We start from the raw sequence: 17,454 nt of genomic DNA, 5'->3' as shown, positions 1-17,454 counted from the left end.
ACTGTTAATCCCATCTCCCTCCCCCCCCATAGTTTCCCAGTACCGTCAGTCATTTTCTTAATAGTATTCATGTTTTATTTCTTTAGGGTATATGTCCAGGAGTGAAATGGCTGGGTCATATAACCTTTGATTTTTATATTTCCACGGTTTTAGGGAGCACAAATGGCTTTTGGTCTGGGCTTTAAGTGTACCTACCAGCTCTACCTGTACACATTGTACCTGACAGGTGATTTTCCATTCCTTCACCCCTTGCCTCTTCCCCCTTCTGAGTCTCCAGTGTCCATTATGCTCTTTATGTTTTTGCAGATCCTTAGTTTAGCTCCCACTTATAAGTGAAAACATGTGGTGTTTGGTTGTTCTGTTCCTGAGTTAGTTCACTTAGGATGATGCTCTCCAATTCGACCTAAGTTGCTGCAAAAGACAGTATTTCATTCTTTTTGATAACTGAATAGTATTCCATTGTGTATATTACCACATTTTCATTATCCACTGATTGGTTGACAGGCATTTAGGTTGATTCCATATCTTTGCAATTGTAAATTGGGCTGTGATGAACATGCCAGTGCAGGTATCTTTTTAATATAGCAACCTCTGTTGCTTTGGGTAGATATCTAGTAGTGGAATTGCTGGATCAAATGTAGATATACTTTTAGTTCTTTGAAAAATCTCCATACCGATTTTATAGAGTTTGTACTCATCTACACTTGCACAGTGTATAAACATTCACTTCTCTCTGCATCTGCGCCATCATCTACTGCTTTTTATTTTTTTAATGACGGTCTTTCTGCTATCTCATTGTGGTATAACCTTAGATTTAACTTTCTGAGGAAGTTAACATTTTTTCATTTGGTGGACTAGTTTGCTAGCATTTTCTTGAGAATGTGTATTTAGACTCATAACGGGCATTAGTCTTTTCCTGTGGTGCCTTCATCTGGTTTTGGTATCAGAGTATTGCAGGCCTTACATAAAAAGTTGAGAAGTGTTCTCTCTTCCATTTTTTTTTAATGTGTGAAGGAATCATATTAATTCTATAAACATGGAGAAGAGTTCAACAGTAAAGCTATCTGGGTCTAGGTTCTTATAATCCTTATAATTTTTATAATGTCAGTAGTAATGTCTCCTCCTTTATTCTAGATTGTATTAATTTGATTGGTCTCTTTTTTAACTGATAAGCATAAAGTCTACTCAACTTTTTTTAGCTTTTCAAAGAAATAACTTTTGACTTCATTGATATTCTCTGCTGTTTTTCTAGTCTTTATTTCCTTTATTTCTTCTATAATCTTTATTATTTCCTTCTTTCTGCCTGCTAAGTTTTGTTTTTTCTTCTAGTTTCATAGTGGAAGGTTAAATTATTGATTTGAGCTCTTTCTTATTTTTCAATAGATATTTACAATAAATTTCCCTCTCATCACTACTTTTGCTGTATCTCATAAATTTTGGTATGTTGTGTTTCTGTTTCATTTTTCTCAAAGTATTTTCCAATTTTCCTGTAATTTCTTATAGGACCCACTGGCTATTTTGTAGTTGTTTAATTTTCACATCTTTTGTGAGTTTCCAAAATTTATTTGTTACTGATTTCTAATTTCATTCCATTGTGGCTAGAGAAGATACTTTTGATGATATTCATTTAAAACGATTGAGACATATTTGACGAACTAATACACAGCCTATCTTAGATAATGTTCCATGCACACTTGGGAAGAAAGTGTAGTCTCCTGTCATTGAGTGGAATGTTCTACAAATGTCTGTTAGGTCTAGTTGGCTTTTAATGTTGTTCAAATATTCCTTCCTTTCTTTATTGATCTTCTGTCTAGTTGTTGAATCCATTATTCAAAATCGGATGCTGAAGTCTCCAACTACTACTGAACTATTTCTACCTTAAAGTCTGCCTTTTTCTGTCCCACGCATTTTTGGAGCTTTGTTGTTAGGTGCATATATGTTTATAATTGCTTTATCTGCTGGGCTCGGTGGCTCAGCCTGTAATCTCGTGCTTTGGGAGGCCGAGGTGAGTGGATTGCCTGAGCCCGCGGGTTCGAGACCCGCCTGGGCAACTTGGTGAGACCTCATCTCTACAATAAATAAAAAAATTAGCCAGGTGTGGTAGCGCGTGCCTGTAGTTCCAGCTACTTGGAAGGCTGAGGCGGAAGGATTGATGGAGCCCAGCAGGTCGAGGCTGCAGTGGCTGGGAAGAGCCACTGCACTCCAGTCTGGCCGACAGAGTGAGACTCTAACTCAAAAAAACAAAAAAACAATAATTGCTTTATCTTCCTGATAGATGGATGCTTTTAGCATTACAAAATATCTTTTTTTATCTCTGGTAACAATTTCTGTTTTAAAGTCTATTTTATCTGATACTAGCATAGCCAGTTCAGATCTCTTTTGGTTACTGTTTACGTGGTATATCTTTTTCTATCTGTTTACTTTCAAGGTATATATGTTTCTAAATCTAAAGTTATGTCTCCTGTAAATAGTAATATAGTTAGGTCCTGTTTTTCATCCATTTTGCCAATCTTTTTTGTAATTGGAGTGCTCAATTCATAGTCAATGTAGTCACTGATAAGGTAAAATTAATGTTTGCAATTTTTCTATTTGTTTTCTAAATGTCTTTTTCTTCCTGTATTCCTGCATTACTGCCTTTTTCCTTTTTTACATTAAATAGGTTTTTTTTTTTTTTTGAGTCAGAGTCTCACTCTGTCTCCCAGGCTGGAGTGCAGTGGCACACTCACAGCCACTGCAGTCTCAATCTGCTGGGCTCAGGCAATCCTTCCACCTCAGCCTTCCAAGTTCATGCCTGGATAATTTTTTATTTTTTGTAGAGACGAGGTCTTGCCATGTTGCCCAGACTGGTCTGGAACCTCTGGGCTCAGGTAATCCTCTTGTCTCCACCTCCCAAAGTGCTGGGATTACAGGCATGAGCCACTATGCCCAGCAGGTATTTCCTAATGCTCCATTTTAATTCCTTGCCATTTCTTTTACTTTTTTTAAAAGTTATTTTCTTATTGGTTGATTTGGGAATGACAATTAACATATTAAAATTTAACAATCTGATTCAGATTAATATAAACTTAATTTGAAGAGTATTCAAACACTTCACATAGTTAGTTCCATTACCTCATTTGTGTTGTTATTTTCATGCCAAATACATCTTTAGACCCTCGTATGCACATCAACACAGATTTTAATTGCTGCTTTATGTAGTTATCTTTTAATTTAGTTAGGAGAAAAGGAGTTAAAATACAAAATAGATTTATACAGCCTTTTATATTTACATATGTAGTTCCTTTGATCAGTACTCATTATTTTTTCATATAGTTTCAAGTTACTATCTAAAAGTATTTTCTTTTGAGCTTAAACAACTACTTTTATTTATTTATTTAAAATTTTTTTTTTGAGTTGGAGTCTCACTCTGTCGCCCAGACTGGAGTGCAGTGGCTGCTCACAACCACCGCAGCCTCGACCTGCTGGGCTCTGGCGATCCTTCCGCCTCAGCCTTCCAAGTAGCCGGAACTACAGGCATGCGCTACCACGTGGCTAATTTTTTTGATTTATTGTAGAGATGAGGTCTTGCCTACCCAGGCGGGTCTCGAACCCGCGGGCTCAGGCAATCCACTCACCTCAGCCTCCCAAAGGTGCGGGATTACAGGCTGAGCCACCGAGCCCGGCAAAACAACTACTTTTAGTATTCTTTGTAGGGCAAGTTAGTTAGTGACAAATTTTTATCAGTTTTTGTTTATCTGAAAATATCTTAATATATCCTTCATTTTGGAAGTATGTTTTGCTGGATAAAGAATTCTTCATAGATAGCCTTTTTTCTTTCAACACTTTAAATGTTACCCCATTGCCTTCTGCTCTCCATGGTTTTAGATGAGAAATCTGCTGTTAATGTTATTAAGGATCCCTTAGTACATGATGATTTGCATCTCTCATGATGTTTTCAAAATACTCTCCTGTATGTAGCTTTTGACAGTTTTATTATGATATCTTTTTCAGTTTATCTTACTTAGAGTTTGTTTAACTTATTGAATGTATAGATTTATTTATTCTTTTTTTTTAGTTGAGGTCTTAGTCTGTCATCCAGCCTGGAGTGCAGTGGCACAATCATGATTCACCACAGCCTTGACCTCCTAAACTCAGGTGATCCTTCTGCTTCAGCCTCTTGAGGAGCTGGGGCTACAGGCATATACCACTATGCCTGGCTTAATTTTTCACTTTTTTGTAGAGACAAGGTATCGCTATTTTGCCTAGGCCTAGATTTGTATTTTTCATCAGATTTGAGATGTTTTAAGCCATAAATTCTTTAAATGTTCTTTCTACTCCTTTTTCTCCTCTCCTGTTGAAGTTCGTATTATATATATGATGGTACACTTGATGGTATCCCCACAGGGCTCTGAGGCTCTGTTCATTTTGCTTATTCTTTTTTCTTTCTGTTCCTGAGACTAGAGAATTTCATTGAACTTATCTTCAAGTCTGCTGATTCTGATTCTCTATTCTCCCTGCTCAAATCTGCTGCTGAGACTCTCTAGTAAATTTTTCATTTTGGTTATTGTACTTTTCAACTCCAGAATTTCTATTTGGTTCTCTCTCTTTTTTGTTACCTCATTATTGATATTTTTGTTTGACAATATATCATTGTCATACTTTCTCTTAGTTTGTTAAGGCATGGTTCCCTTTATTTCTTTGAACATATTAAAAACAATTAATCTAAATTATTTTTATAATAAATCCAACATCTGAGATTCCTCAGAGACAGTTTCTATTAATTTCTATTTCCCTCTGAGTATGAGCTACATTTTCTTGTTTCTTTGCATGCCTCATACTTTTATTGTTGAAAGCTGGTTGTTTTAAATAATATTATGTGTCAACTCTAAAAATCAGAATCTCCCCTTTTGCTGGATTTATTGTTGCTCCTGTTCTTTGCTTAGTGATTTTGGGGAAAATATTCTGTATTCTGTATTCTTTGTTATGTGTAGCCACTGAAGTCTCTACTTGGTTAGCTTAATCTTTGTATGTGTGGGACACACCAACATTCAGGTTGGGAGTTCACATCTCTGTCTTACCATTCAATTCCTTTTTGCATAGCCTGAAAGTCAGCCAGAGGTGAGAACTTCTCAGATCTTTCCTGAGCATGTGCACAGCCCTGTAAATGTATATGGCTTTCTTGATTCCTAGGAATATGTTGTAGTTTTTAAAAAGCCTACATGAACATCTCATTCCCCAGCTTTTTCAGCTTCTAGGTTACCTTTTGTTTGACTCAGCTGTTATCTATGTCTCAGGCAGCAATAAAGCTAAACAACTGCCTGTAAAAATTTTTGGCAAATGTCCCAGGAGGAAAGGTTCTTTGCACTGGATGATCTCTGAGTCAGGCCAAATAAAGATAGTCTTGCAAGTGCAGTTGCTATTGCTTGGATGTTTGTCCCCCTACCAATCTCATGTTGAAATCTGATCCTCAATGTTAGAGATGGGAGCATAATGGAAAGTGTTTGGGTTATGGGAGTAGATCCCACATGAATGGCTTGGTGCTGTCCTCATGGTAATGAGTGAGGTAGCTCTCTTTTAGTTCTCATGAGAGCTGGTTGGTAAAAAAAAAAAAAAAAAAAAAAAAGCCTGGTACTACCCCCTGTCTTGCTTCCTCTCTTGCTATGTGATCTCTGCACGTCATCTTCCCTTCACCTTCTTCCATGAATGGAGGCATCCTGAGCAGATGCTATGTGCTGTGGATAGCCTGCAGAATCACAAGTCAAAAAAACCTCTTTTCTTTATAAGTTACCCAGCCTCAGGTATTCCTTTAAAGTGACACAAATGGACTACAACAGGGGTCTTCCAGGGAACTACTAACAAGTAAAAAAACGACAATGCTCTGGGAATGAGGCTTTGAAGGAGTTCCATTCCCATTCTGCCTCCTCTAATAGATGCCAGTCTACTGGTTTTCATCACAATTGTGAACTCTTTGTTTTCAAGGTTACTGCAGAGATGGAGAGAGAGGGATGGAAATGGGACTAGTTACAATGCTATGATGATAACTGTTTTTATAAAGAACCAGTCATTTTTCTTTAATAGATTCTTCCTGGATAGTTGTAAGCCTGTGATCAATTCTCAGAGCTCTGAAAAATTTGATTCTGACCTATTTGTGAGTGTTTTCTATCTTTTTTAATGAAAGTGAGAACTGTCATGTTCTTACTTCTTCAATTTCACTGACATTACCCACTATCTGGGACTTTAAAATGAGATATTCTTGAAGACTAAACAAATTGAAACCAAATCTATACTCTTTCTAGAACACAACTTATAATATTCCAAAAGAAAAAGAATTAATTTTAGACTTTTATAATTAAACCACAAAAATGGAGTCCTATCAAGAGCTCAGAACTTTAACAACTCAGTTACCAATTCTATACATCTTATCTTCCTTTAGTTTTCTTATAATAATTTGAATTATTTTGGATACCTATTTTTAAAACAAAAAGTGTAATTAATTACTGGCTAGCAGAGCAAGACAAAAAAGTATATTAATTAAAAGTTCAATATAATAATCTAGAAATTTTGTTAATGGAAGCTGTATATGTAAGTATAAAACTATTCCCTAATCAGAAATAGTATCCAAATATAAATTCATTTAGCTTTCATTTAATAGAAACTTCTTATACATCTCATGTTCATAAGCAACAACTGTATTTTCATGCATTGAAAGAAGAAATTCTTAACTATTTAGTAGTACTATGTCTTCTTAGTGATCTAAAAAAATATGTGGACTCTCCAGGTAAATAAATATAATTCTGCTTACAATTTCAAGGAATTATTGGATGCCCTGCAGCCTGAAAGTTAAGAAGCCCTATTGAACAAAAAAATAATGATTTTGGTAGCAAAAATAGAGAACAGATATCCAAATAATTATAATATCTAATCTTCAGTAAAGCAATTAGAATTTATAATAGTATAAGATGTATATGTGGTCTCTAACTAATAAACATATTTCATTTCAAAAATTAATTTGTAAATTATTTACTTAAAATGTGTTACTTTTTTTCTAATGAAAATGTTATAAAACAATGATTGGGGACTATTAAAATGTAAGTCACTTAAGGGTAGGGGTTCTTTTTATTTATCTTTTTATTATAATGATCTGTCCAAATAAATAATGTATGATAGGTTCTTAGGTAATCCTTTATAAAACTTATTTCACTCAATAATGTACTTGACTACAATTACACTAAGAAAACAGGAAAAAACAGTGAGATAATGACAAAAATCAAATAAACCACAATGCCAAAAATACAGCAATTGAATAGAAAAGGAAAGAATAAACAATAAAATAGATTTTAAAATATTTGTTGATTGAGAGAGAAATTTATTTAGAAAAGAATATAATGGTAAACATTGATATTTCAAGATATTTGAACTTATAGATTCCTTTTTATTGTGTTAAATTTCACTTCAAAATGTGTTTCTTCTTAATACATCATCTCCTTCTATGCTAAAGCCATTAATGAGGTCATTTTTGGACCCTAAAATTTTGTAAATGAACTAAAAGAGCAGAGGGGTTAAGAGGTTTTTCCCATACTGACCAGAAAAGGATTGAAAAAAGTGGGGATGGGAGGAAGCACTGTTGAAAGAGGCTTTATATAATGAAGTCCTTTACTGTTTGTTACATACAAGGGGGACCCCCCCAAAAAAACAGAATTATCTTTTGGAGTGTGGGCCTCTTGTAGTACACTTGGAATTTGTTCCTCCAGATCAAATGGTCAAAGTTTTTATCTGGAAGTTTTGAGAAAGTTGTGTCACAATTAGTGAAAGATATGCCCCGAGTTGTGGCAAACAGATGACTGGTTCTTCCACCATGACAATGCACCTGCCCACACCATGCTGAGTGGTTTTCTGACCAGAAACTGCATGACTCCTGTGCCTCATCTGCCCTATTCACCTGGCCTTGTACTGAGCGACCTTTTTTTTTGTTTCCCTGGATGAAAAAAGTCCTCTAAGGGAAACGATTTGCCCATATGGAAGAGGTGAAACAATAAACAGAAGCACTAAAAGGTCTCAAAACTGACAAGTTTAAAAACTGTTTTGAGTAGTGGAAAAAGTATCTTGATAGGTGTTTTGCATCGAAGAGTACTTTGAAGGTAACTGAAGGTTAAACATGTAAGAATAAATACACGATTTTTAATAAATAAATTCCATTTTTTGGAGGTCCCCCTCATGTATTATACATCTTATAATAAAACATGTACAAGTTAGAATAAAGTAAGCTAATGTGAATGTGAACAATAAAGGGCATTGAAAAAAAGAAGGCAGAGGTAGTGGAGATGAAATTTTAATTTTGATTCTGTTTCTTGGTGTATTAGTCTATTTTTGTGTTGGTGTAAAGAAATACCAGAGACTGAGTAATTTATTTTTTTAAAAAAGGTTTATTTGGCTCAGAGTTCTACATGGTGCTGGTATCTGCTGAGGCCTTCAGAAGCTTTTACTAGTGGTAGATGGCAAGGAGACCCAGAATGTCACACGGTAAGAACAGGAACAGGAGAGAGAGAAGGATGTGTCAGGCTCTCTTAAACAACCAACTCTTGCATGAATTAATAGAGTGAGGGGGATCTGCTCCCATGATCCAGTCACCTTCCACTAGGTCCCACCCATAACACTAGAGATCACATTTCAATATGAGATTTGGAAGGGATAACCAACAATACTATATGACTTGGTTAACTTTACACTGAGTCATTGTGCAAAAAAGATGAAAAAACTTCATTCTGGTGACAAAAATATAAAGGGCCAGTTGCATATTTTCACTTGAATGCCATTGAACTCTGACTAAAACCAGATAAAGTCACGAGTGATATGCAGAATTCAACCGAATATCATTTAATATTTATAGGTTGTAGCCCTACCATATAGGATAGATATGGAAAGAGTACAGACAGGATTCCATCAAGTTCAAAGAGGCTTAAGAGTATGAAGGATCAATAGAATAACCTGGTCTTGTCTTCAGAATAGGCCTTAAAGACATTTATAAAGCCAGAGCAATGAAGGAGTGAGTTACAACATCAGTGATAGGCTCCCATGTATTATATTAAGAAAAGACAAGACTTAAACTGAGGGATATGAACTACATGCCGAGTCTCTTCCCCTTTTATAAGTTTGGAGTTTGACTCCCTGACTAAGTGACAATAAAGAGATCAGTCTGGCATTCTGAGTCTGTAGCTCCAGAGATCTGGCTGAAGAAATGTCAATAAATAAGCTTAGCCAATTAGAAGGTAAGTGTGTATCTCCTTAAAAGAGTGTCTTTAGCTTGGAGAGATTTAGAATTAGGTAAAATGATAAATCAAATCTCTGGTATTAATAATTCTGAGTTAAGAAATAAGTTATGAATATTTATTTAAATTATTTGTTACAATGCTTAAGAGAATTTGGCTTATATTATTCTAATTTATATAGGTAACTGAATAATGATTTAGACTTGTGATTTTTAACTGTAATTTAAGTTTATAAACCATATCAAAACATTTAAAGAGAAACAACAATTCAACATATCTATATGTTTAATGAACTAGGTTTATACAAAATTACCTTAGTACTTGGTTTTCTTTATTAGTACAACCGATGTACCAAAAAATCAAATACAGTATATTAAAATTAAAAGCAGTAAAAGTTTAAGGGAACATAATTTAGTTGTAAAGTCTGTTTTATTAAAGTATACAAGCCATAAAATGTCAAATCCCTAAATCTTACGATAAAATTTTAAAGATTAAAGCACTAAAAACAAATTAGTTAGTAATACTTTGTGAGTAGTGACTTCTAAGAACCTTCCATAATCATTATATGAATAATAATAATTCAAAGGGTCACAAAAGTATTTAAAAGTAATGATCCTGATCTGCAGGAACAGATTAACTTGGAGCTCACAGTATGTGGGCTTCTATTTTTTAAAGTAAAATAACTGGATAAAATATAAATAGACTACTCTGTCCTAGATTTTCCAATCTAAACTATAACCTGCATTGCTCTTGGGATTAAAAAGTAAAGGACTAAAGAAGGATTTATCTTTTAGTTGACTGCAGAAAAGTTAAAAGACAGGTTGATTAGAAAAGTTGATACAATAACCAATTGTGCCATCTGAAGTATGAGCATGTATATCATGCTTACATGGAACTATGATTTTAAAAACTAAAAAACTTTAAAATGTTTACGTGTTGTTTATAAGTATTTATACGTATAAATGATTATCCATATTAATGTCTTGAAATAAAATTTTAAGTTCTGCAAGTCCTAACGGTACTGAATTTTAAAACTTTTTATGCATATACCATATGTGACTTAAGCCAAATGTGATATATGAATCATCTATTTCTACTAGGTTATAATCCTAAAGGTAGTAAGTTATGCACTTGGAGGGAACTTAGCTTCTTCTGGATCTGCATTTATCATCTTTGCCATTATTTCACCTCCCTCCCTTCCCATCCAACATCCCATATCATAGATTTCAAAAATAGACCCTAAAAAATTTATGTCCAGATTTCACTTTCTTCCTAGTCAAAAAACACAGGCCCATAGCAATCCTAGATGACTTTATAACTCTGTAAATTACTCTTTTAAATACTATGCTCTAAAATTCTGACAAACTAGAATGGAGTTTAAACTGTCTCCACCCACTTCCCACTACATCACACCCCCTCCTTCCCCACCCCCAGATGAAGGTTAGGTTGATTAATGGATTTTGGAGATGGAATAAAGCCAGACATCAAATAACTTACTTGAAATCCATCTCTTACCTTCTGTACTTAACCCTGGACTTGATGTGAACTTGGCTACATCAACAATTTTTACAGCAAATTGTTGCCCAGTTTCTCTGTTGATACATCGTCGTACAACACTGAAGGGACCCCTAAAAAAAAAAAGTCAATTTTAATTCATTTATTTTCTTAAGTGTTCATTTTCTATCAGTATCTTACTGTTTCATTGTCCTTTACAGCTAGCTATACTACATAACCACCAAGTCATTTTATTTTAGACTCTAGATGGAATATAGTTTTCAAAATAAATTTTAAGTAATGTGACTTTAAATATATTAATCTATAATTCATGAGGTAAATAATTTATAATTTAAAAAGATTATTAAACCAGAAAAATAGAAGAGACACAATTAAATTTGCAATGTTAAATAATTTTTTAAAAAATTCTAAATAGTAGTCTTATGTTTAAGGCAAATAAATATTGTAATATTCTATACAGATTATCAATATCTTAAACAAAATAAGAAAAGTCCATAGTGGTGGTGGTGTATAGAGCTTTATTCTTTTGAACAAGAAACTAAAGTCATTTTTGACACTTTTCTTTCATCTTACTCACCACGTACATAATCTTTATTAACAAGTCCTATTGTGTTTATTTCAAATATCTCTTTAATATGCCCTCTTTTTTCAATGTCCCATACTCTACTTCCATCTTCAACTAGGACTACTGAAACACTTGTTTCTCTAATTCATTCTTGCAGTGATGTTTAAAAATGAAAATCTGATATGATATCCCTGCTTAAAACTCCAGAGATAAAATATTTGCAATACACACACTTAGTCAAAAACCAACATGTAGAAGTAATTTCTAAATAAAATAAGAAAAAATATTGCCAATAAAATCTGGGCAAAAGACTTGAACAGGCACTTCACAAAGAGAAAGCCCTGCATGATGTAGTCTCCAACAACCTCTCCAGATTCACCTGAAATCACAGAGAAATCCTTCATCCTCCTCAAATTTCAATGCCACAGGAAAGGGAGTAATTTCTGCCAGTGGAACCACTAGTCTAGCTATTTGCTTACCCAGTCCTCTCCTCAATCTAAATTGATGCCTCTTAATACTAGGTACACAGTTAAATCAGTTGAGATGACTTAAAGATACCAATGCCCCAGTAATAAACACACATGGTTGCTTGTGATTAATAGTTATCAAATAAACATCTGAACTCAATTAAGATAATCTAAAGACAGATTTGTATGTACTTGAATTGACTCATAATAGAGAATGCGATAGCAACAAACTCTAGCAGTTTATTTGAAGGTTAGTAAAAATTAAATACACACATGGATACATGTATATATGTGTATTTTTCCCGGGGTGGGGCGCAAACAAATAAAAAACTACTCTCATTGGCTTTTACAGGTACAAATAGTACACTTGGTTGCTCAATTAGTAGGCAGAAAAGTTCTTCATTTACACTAGGATATTTATGATACCACTTGTCTTAAAGTTTGTCTTTCTTCCTTTGATTAGAGGACAAATGAATTTAAGTCAGACAAACATTTCTCCAAGATGACATAAATGCCATCATGAGGACATCAGCTACACTGCAGCTTCAAATCTTTCTCTTCAAGCAACCTAACAAAGCTAACCTGGAAGGAAAAGAAATGGTAGTAATGTACCTTTCAGAACTTTCTAGAAAGAATCTTTTTGATAATAATTCAAAACTGTTAAAAGTTTTCTTCTGTGAGAAGACAATAGAACAAAGGGAGGCAGGACTCCCACAAACGTTTTCATTCTCTACCTGGATATCTTACTTGTGATTACTTATCCTGATAATAGCAAGCAATTTCAGGAAATGTTTAAAGTAATTGGTTATTGTCCACATATAAACCCTTGGGACTCTATTCATATATACATTTGTGTAGTCTGCTTCAATTCACTATATCTCTTTGGAAACTTCCTGAGATCTGTGCATGGGATTGTTCATGGTCAATGGAGTCAATTCTTTACTTTTTCCTGCTTGAACAAAGGTGAGAAAGAAAGCACGGCTTCTCTCTCCACTCTTAGTAAAAGTAAAATTAAGAGAGCTAGAGAGAAAGGAGAGAAAAGAGAATACTGAGAAAACAAAACACAGAAACTTAAAAAATCTGTGAATAAAAATAAAAGCAAATCTCCAATGTTTTAAGCTAATTTTATAATATGAGGCAAAGAAAATAAGTAGGTCTATGAACTGCTGAGGCCCTGAAGACATGTCACAAGTAAAGCATTTTAAGTGTCTGGCTATCAATGATATCCATGGGGCTAACAAAGATAAATCTAAGAAGACATCAAAATATGTTTTGAGGTTTTTGTGATTTAATCCATTAACTAGAAACTCAGGAGAAACTGGTAAAAAATTGAAATCTGGCTTGGTCTCCCATCTTCATAAAGAAGGGGTGATAAAGGGTGTGTAATACATCTACTGCAGTACACATTAATTACACTTGGATGATAGTTTAGAAAACAACAAAAATTTAGGAGATATAGGTTTCAGCCTGACTTGTACCTTTTTTCAATGTTTGATATGTTATCCTTAAACTTTTAAATCTATGGTATAGCAAATTTTTGAATATTTATGTGGGGGAAAATATTGATAGAAACAGTTGTAAGTCATCACCATAAACTACTATCTTTCTCATATTTTTGCAAATTATAGCAAGAGTATTAATCAAAATGGGATGATAATTGGTGGCATTTCAGATTTTATGAAATACATATTCTCTATTTAACTCTTTAAAAATACTGACTACTGATTGGTATGGTAACACAAGAATCCGCTTGAAGCAGATGGCTGCTTACAGCAGTCTATGTTTTTAAGTAAAAGGTCAACTAAACCAGAATATGTTACAAGTGAATATTGCTATAACATCCCCTAAGATTTTGAAAAGAATACAACTGTGTCGCTATGCAGACTCAGAACAATCTCTTCTAGTTTTCATTTATGTAAAGAAAGGTTAAGTCTAGGAAATAAACAATTTTGATACCAAAGGGTAAAGATATCAAAAAAGAAGACTAGAATAAAATGAAATTATGCTAGAATATAGTATATTGGTTTCTGGGATAAGAGGATAGTTTGAGCATAATGCATCTAATTTATTTCCCTCCCAAAGCCCCTCTAAAATGATATCAAGGGGGTTTAAAAAAAAAGGTCGGGAGAACAAGAGAGGAGGCAATAGAAATAATCAAATTTGAAAAAGGCAAGAAAGCAGATGGAGTAAGGGCAACTGGTTCAACAGACTTGGGGAAGCTAAATTGGAAAGAGAAAAAAAATCAGAACCAAACTCATTTACACTGCAGAGTCCTCAAGAAGCTCATGAATTGGTAGCACCAGATAACTCTGGAACTAAGAATAAAGAAAGAGTGGGGTTAAAATAACAAAGTTTGAATGAAATTTGTTGGAGAAGCAGTTAGAGACCTAGATCCTCTCCTCTACCCCACAGCTTTCCCTCATCCCAACATGCTTTTTCTCTGGAGAGGGTAAAATGTGGGGTCTCAGAACTAGAGACACAAGGCCATTGAGAAAGTGAGTACTATATGAAAAGCAAGGGGATTACTTGGTCACATATACACTGAATGCAGACAGCCCCAGCCCCTTTTCCTCTAACAGGGGAATATTAGAAGCCAGATCTTTATCCTTAAGGCAGGAGATGAAGGACTTTTCTATTGAATATCTGACCAGCCCAGAAGGAAAGACCTAAGGATAATCACAAGAGGTTCTCCAAACTGCTCAACTAGATCATCCTCCAGTGAAACCCAAAGTCAGCACGTTCTACTCGTATCTTCAGAGCTCTCTCAGTCAGCTTTTAGGCCCTCTGCTGCAGAATTTCCAATCTCAGCACTGTTAATATTTTTGGATGAATAATCTTTGTTGTGTGGGATGTCCCACTAGATTCTGGTAGCACCACTGCAAACCCAGCTTTGACAAACAACATTGCAAAGTGTTGGCAGAGAGGGGGAACAAAACTGCCCCTGATTGAGAACCATTGCTCTATTCCTACTCATGAATAGACCATGGCTCCTAAGACGAGTCTCTAATTTGGAAGAGAGAGCCCAAAACAAACAAATAGAGCAACTTAGAGGAAACAGACTACTCAAGAAGAATACTTCAAATTACCATTAATATACTCAGAAAGATATTAAAAACAGGAAACCAAAAACAGAACTTTCAAAAAAAGAACACTTGAAAATTAAACACACTGAGAAATTTTAAAACTCAGTAGAAGGGTTGGTAAATAAACTTGGGAAAATCTCCCAGAAAAAGAGGAAAGAAATAGAAGAGGGGGAACTTAAAGGAATAATCCAAGAAAATTTAAGTCATGAGTAGCCCAAATTAAAAGGACTACCAAGTGCTCAGGAAAATAAATAACCCATATCTATGCATACACTACTGTGAAATTTAAAATCATTCAGGGCAAGGAGATTGTCAGGTTTCCATAAGTAGGGGTAAAGGTGTGCAGAGGGGAAGGATGATTGAGTTCACACACAATGAATAGGAATCAAAATGGCTTCAGACCTGTCAATGACAACACTAGAAGATGATGGAATAATCTTTCCATAATCATGAAGGAAAATGATTTTTAACATTTAACTCAATATCCAGCCAGATCATCAACAACCATAAAGACATTTTCAGACATGAAAAAACTCAATTGCTGCCATGTATACTTTCTGAAAAAATTATCATAGGATGTGGTTGCCAAAACAAAAGAAGAGACTAATTATAAAAATAAAAATAAAAAAACACGAAGGACAGCAAATAGGACATCCAACATAGAAGAAAGATGGAGGGAATCACTGAAAAAGCAAGGAAGAGAAATCTCAGGCTGACAGCTGTGCCTTAAGCATAGAGGACAACCAGTCCAGAATGAGAGCCATCAGTTTCCCACTGCCACTAGTCAACTTTTTAACCTGAAAACAGAATCGCTAGGTGAGCTGGATCCAGATTCTTCTGTTTTGCTTTCCTGGCCATCGGCTGATGAAATTCCTGCTCTTGTCTACTGCCTGGACCGGCAGACGACTCTCATTTCACTCTTGTGTCCTGCCTTGATGGATTCCTGAGAGCTGGAGGCAGGCATTGCAGAGCTGAAGAGTAGGAAATGCAGGGCAGCTGGTGCCCAGACTGCATTTCTGCTGGGCATTCAGAAACTCCCTCTGTCCTACACTAAGCTCCAATGTTCTGCCTGTAAAGAGCTCCATGTCCTGATTTACTCATGACCTTGCCAACCGACTACCCAGAATGGGCTCCTAAACACTATGGGGGCATCTGAAGCCAGACTTGGGAACAAGAACTTCTGTTCAGCTTTTCTTCTGAAAGTCTTCATACAATAGTGGTAACACTGCCCTCTCTTTACACAGCTAAGTCTGCCCTTCTACTCAGTTTTTAAAGACTAAACAATACACTGCTTAGGGATATATACATAGAGGGTAAAGTTATAAAGAAAGCAAAAAAATGATTAATATTAAAACCAGAATAGTGGCTCAAGGGGGAGGGAGCTGTGATTGGGAAGAAGCACATAGGGGTTTTTGAAGGCACAAGTGATATTCTATTTTCTTAACCTGATGATAGATTTATGGACTTTCATTTTATTATTACTCTTTATAAAACATGCATACACATTTTATTCATTCCTTCATACATATATTTCCTAATTTTAAAAAAATGTTTTTATATGGCTGAGGAAAGTTCCTAAGATCTTGCTAATCAAATAAGTTAATGTTTTACATGTATAACACAAATTATTTTAAATGACTTGATAGATACAAATGAAGAAAATCAATGTTTGCATCTCAAACATAATAAAATCAGTATGAATTGTAATTTCATATCAATTGAAATAAATTTAAAATAATATTTTACTTTGCTATATGTAAACTCTGGGGTTACAACTATAATATAAAAGTTTGACTCTATGAAGTTCATAAAGAAAAACACATTATGTCTCAGGAAACCTTAATAAATGGAGTGAAATTCCTGTCCATATCACAGGCCTGGAAGCTCTGTTACATTTATAATGAATTATGTAATATACTACAAGATATGTCAGAAAACTTTAAATTAGAATAACGAATAATTTAATTTCTTCCTGGTTCAGTCTGAGAAGTTGTATGTTTCCAGGACTGTATCCACTTCCTTTAGATTTTCCAGTCTGAAAACACCATAGAGGCATTCACAGTAATCTCTGATGATCTTTTGTATTTCTGTGACATTAGCTGTAATGTCACCTCTATCATTTCTGATTGCACTTATTTGAGTCTTCTCTTTTTTCTTGGTTAGTCTAGCCAGTGGTCTGTCAATTTTGTTGATCCTTTGGAAGTATCAACTACTTGATTCATTTGATCCTTTGTATTTTTTTGGTCTCAATCTCATTTAGTTCTGCTCTGATCTTTGTTGTTTCTTCTGCTAGGTTTAGGTTTGGATTGTTCTTGTTTTTCTAGTTCCTGGAAGTGTAAGGTTAAGCTGTTGATTTCAGATCTATCTTTCTGATGTAGGCATTTAACACTATAAACTTTCTTCTCAGCACAACTTTTGCCATATCCCAGAGTTTTTGGTATGTCGTGTCACTATTTTCATTGGTTTCAACAAATTAAAAAAAAATTTCCTCTTAATTTTGTTGTTAGCCCAAGGGTCAGTTTCCAGGTAGTGGTGCAGTTTGGGAGCTCCTCTTAGTATTGATTTCTAATTTTATTCCA

General features: G+C 34.7%; 1 protein-coding gene across 1 annotated transcript in view; it reads right to left on the bottom strand.

Moving 5' to 3' along the window:
* LOC103257585 (peripheral plasma membrane protein CASK-like) overlaps positions 1-17,454 on the bottom strand; it is a 141,812-nt gene that overhangs the window by 60,102 nt on the left and 64,256 nt on the right. Inside the window, exon 2 of the mRNA XM_021711008.1 lies at positions 10,761-10,873. Within this exon, the coding sequence (XP_021566683.1) occupies positions 10,761-10,873 (113 nt within the window). The remainder of the gene's footprint in view (positions 1-10,760; positions 10,874-17,454) is intronic.

The sequence above is a fragment of the Carlito syrichta genome, unplaced genomic scaffold (genome assembly GCF_000164805.1).
Source record: "Carlito syrichta isolate Samal-C Ts95f unplaced genomic scaffold, Tarsius_syrichta-2.0.1 Scaffold301810, whole genome shotgun sequence".
Classification (NCBI taxonomy): domain Eukaryota; kingdom Metazoa; phylum Chordata; class Mammalia; order Primates; family Tarsiidae; genus Carlito; species Carlito syrichta.
The sequence above is the reverse complement of the archived record's forward strand: the minus strand, read 5'-3'. Positions and strand labels throughout refer to the sequence as shown.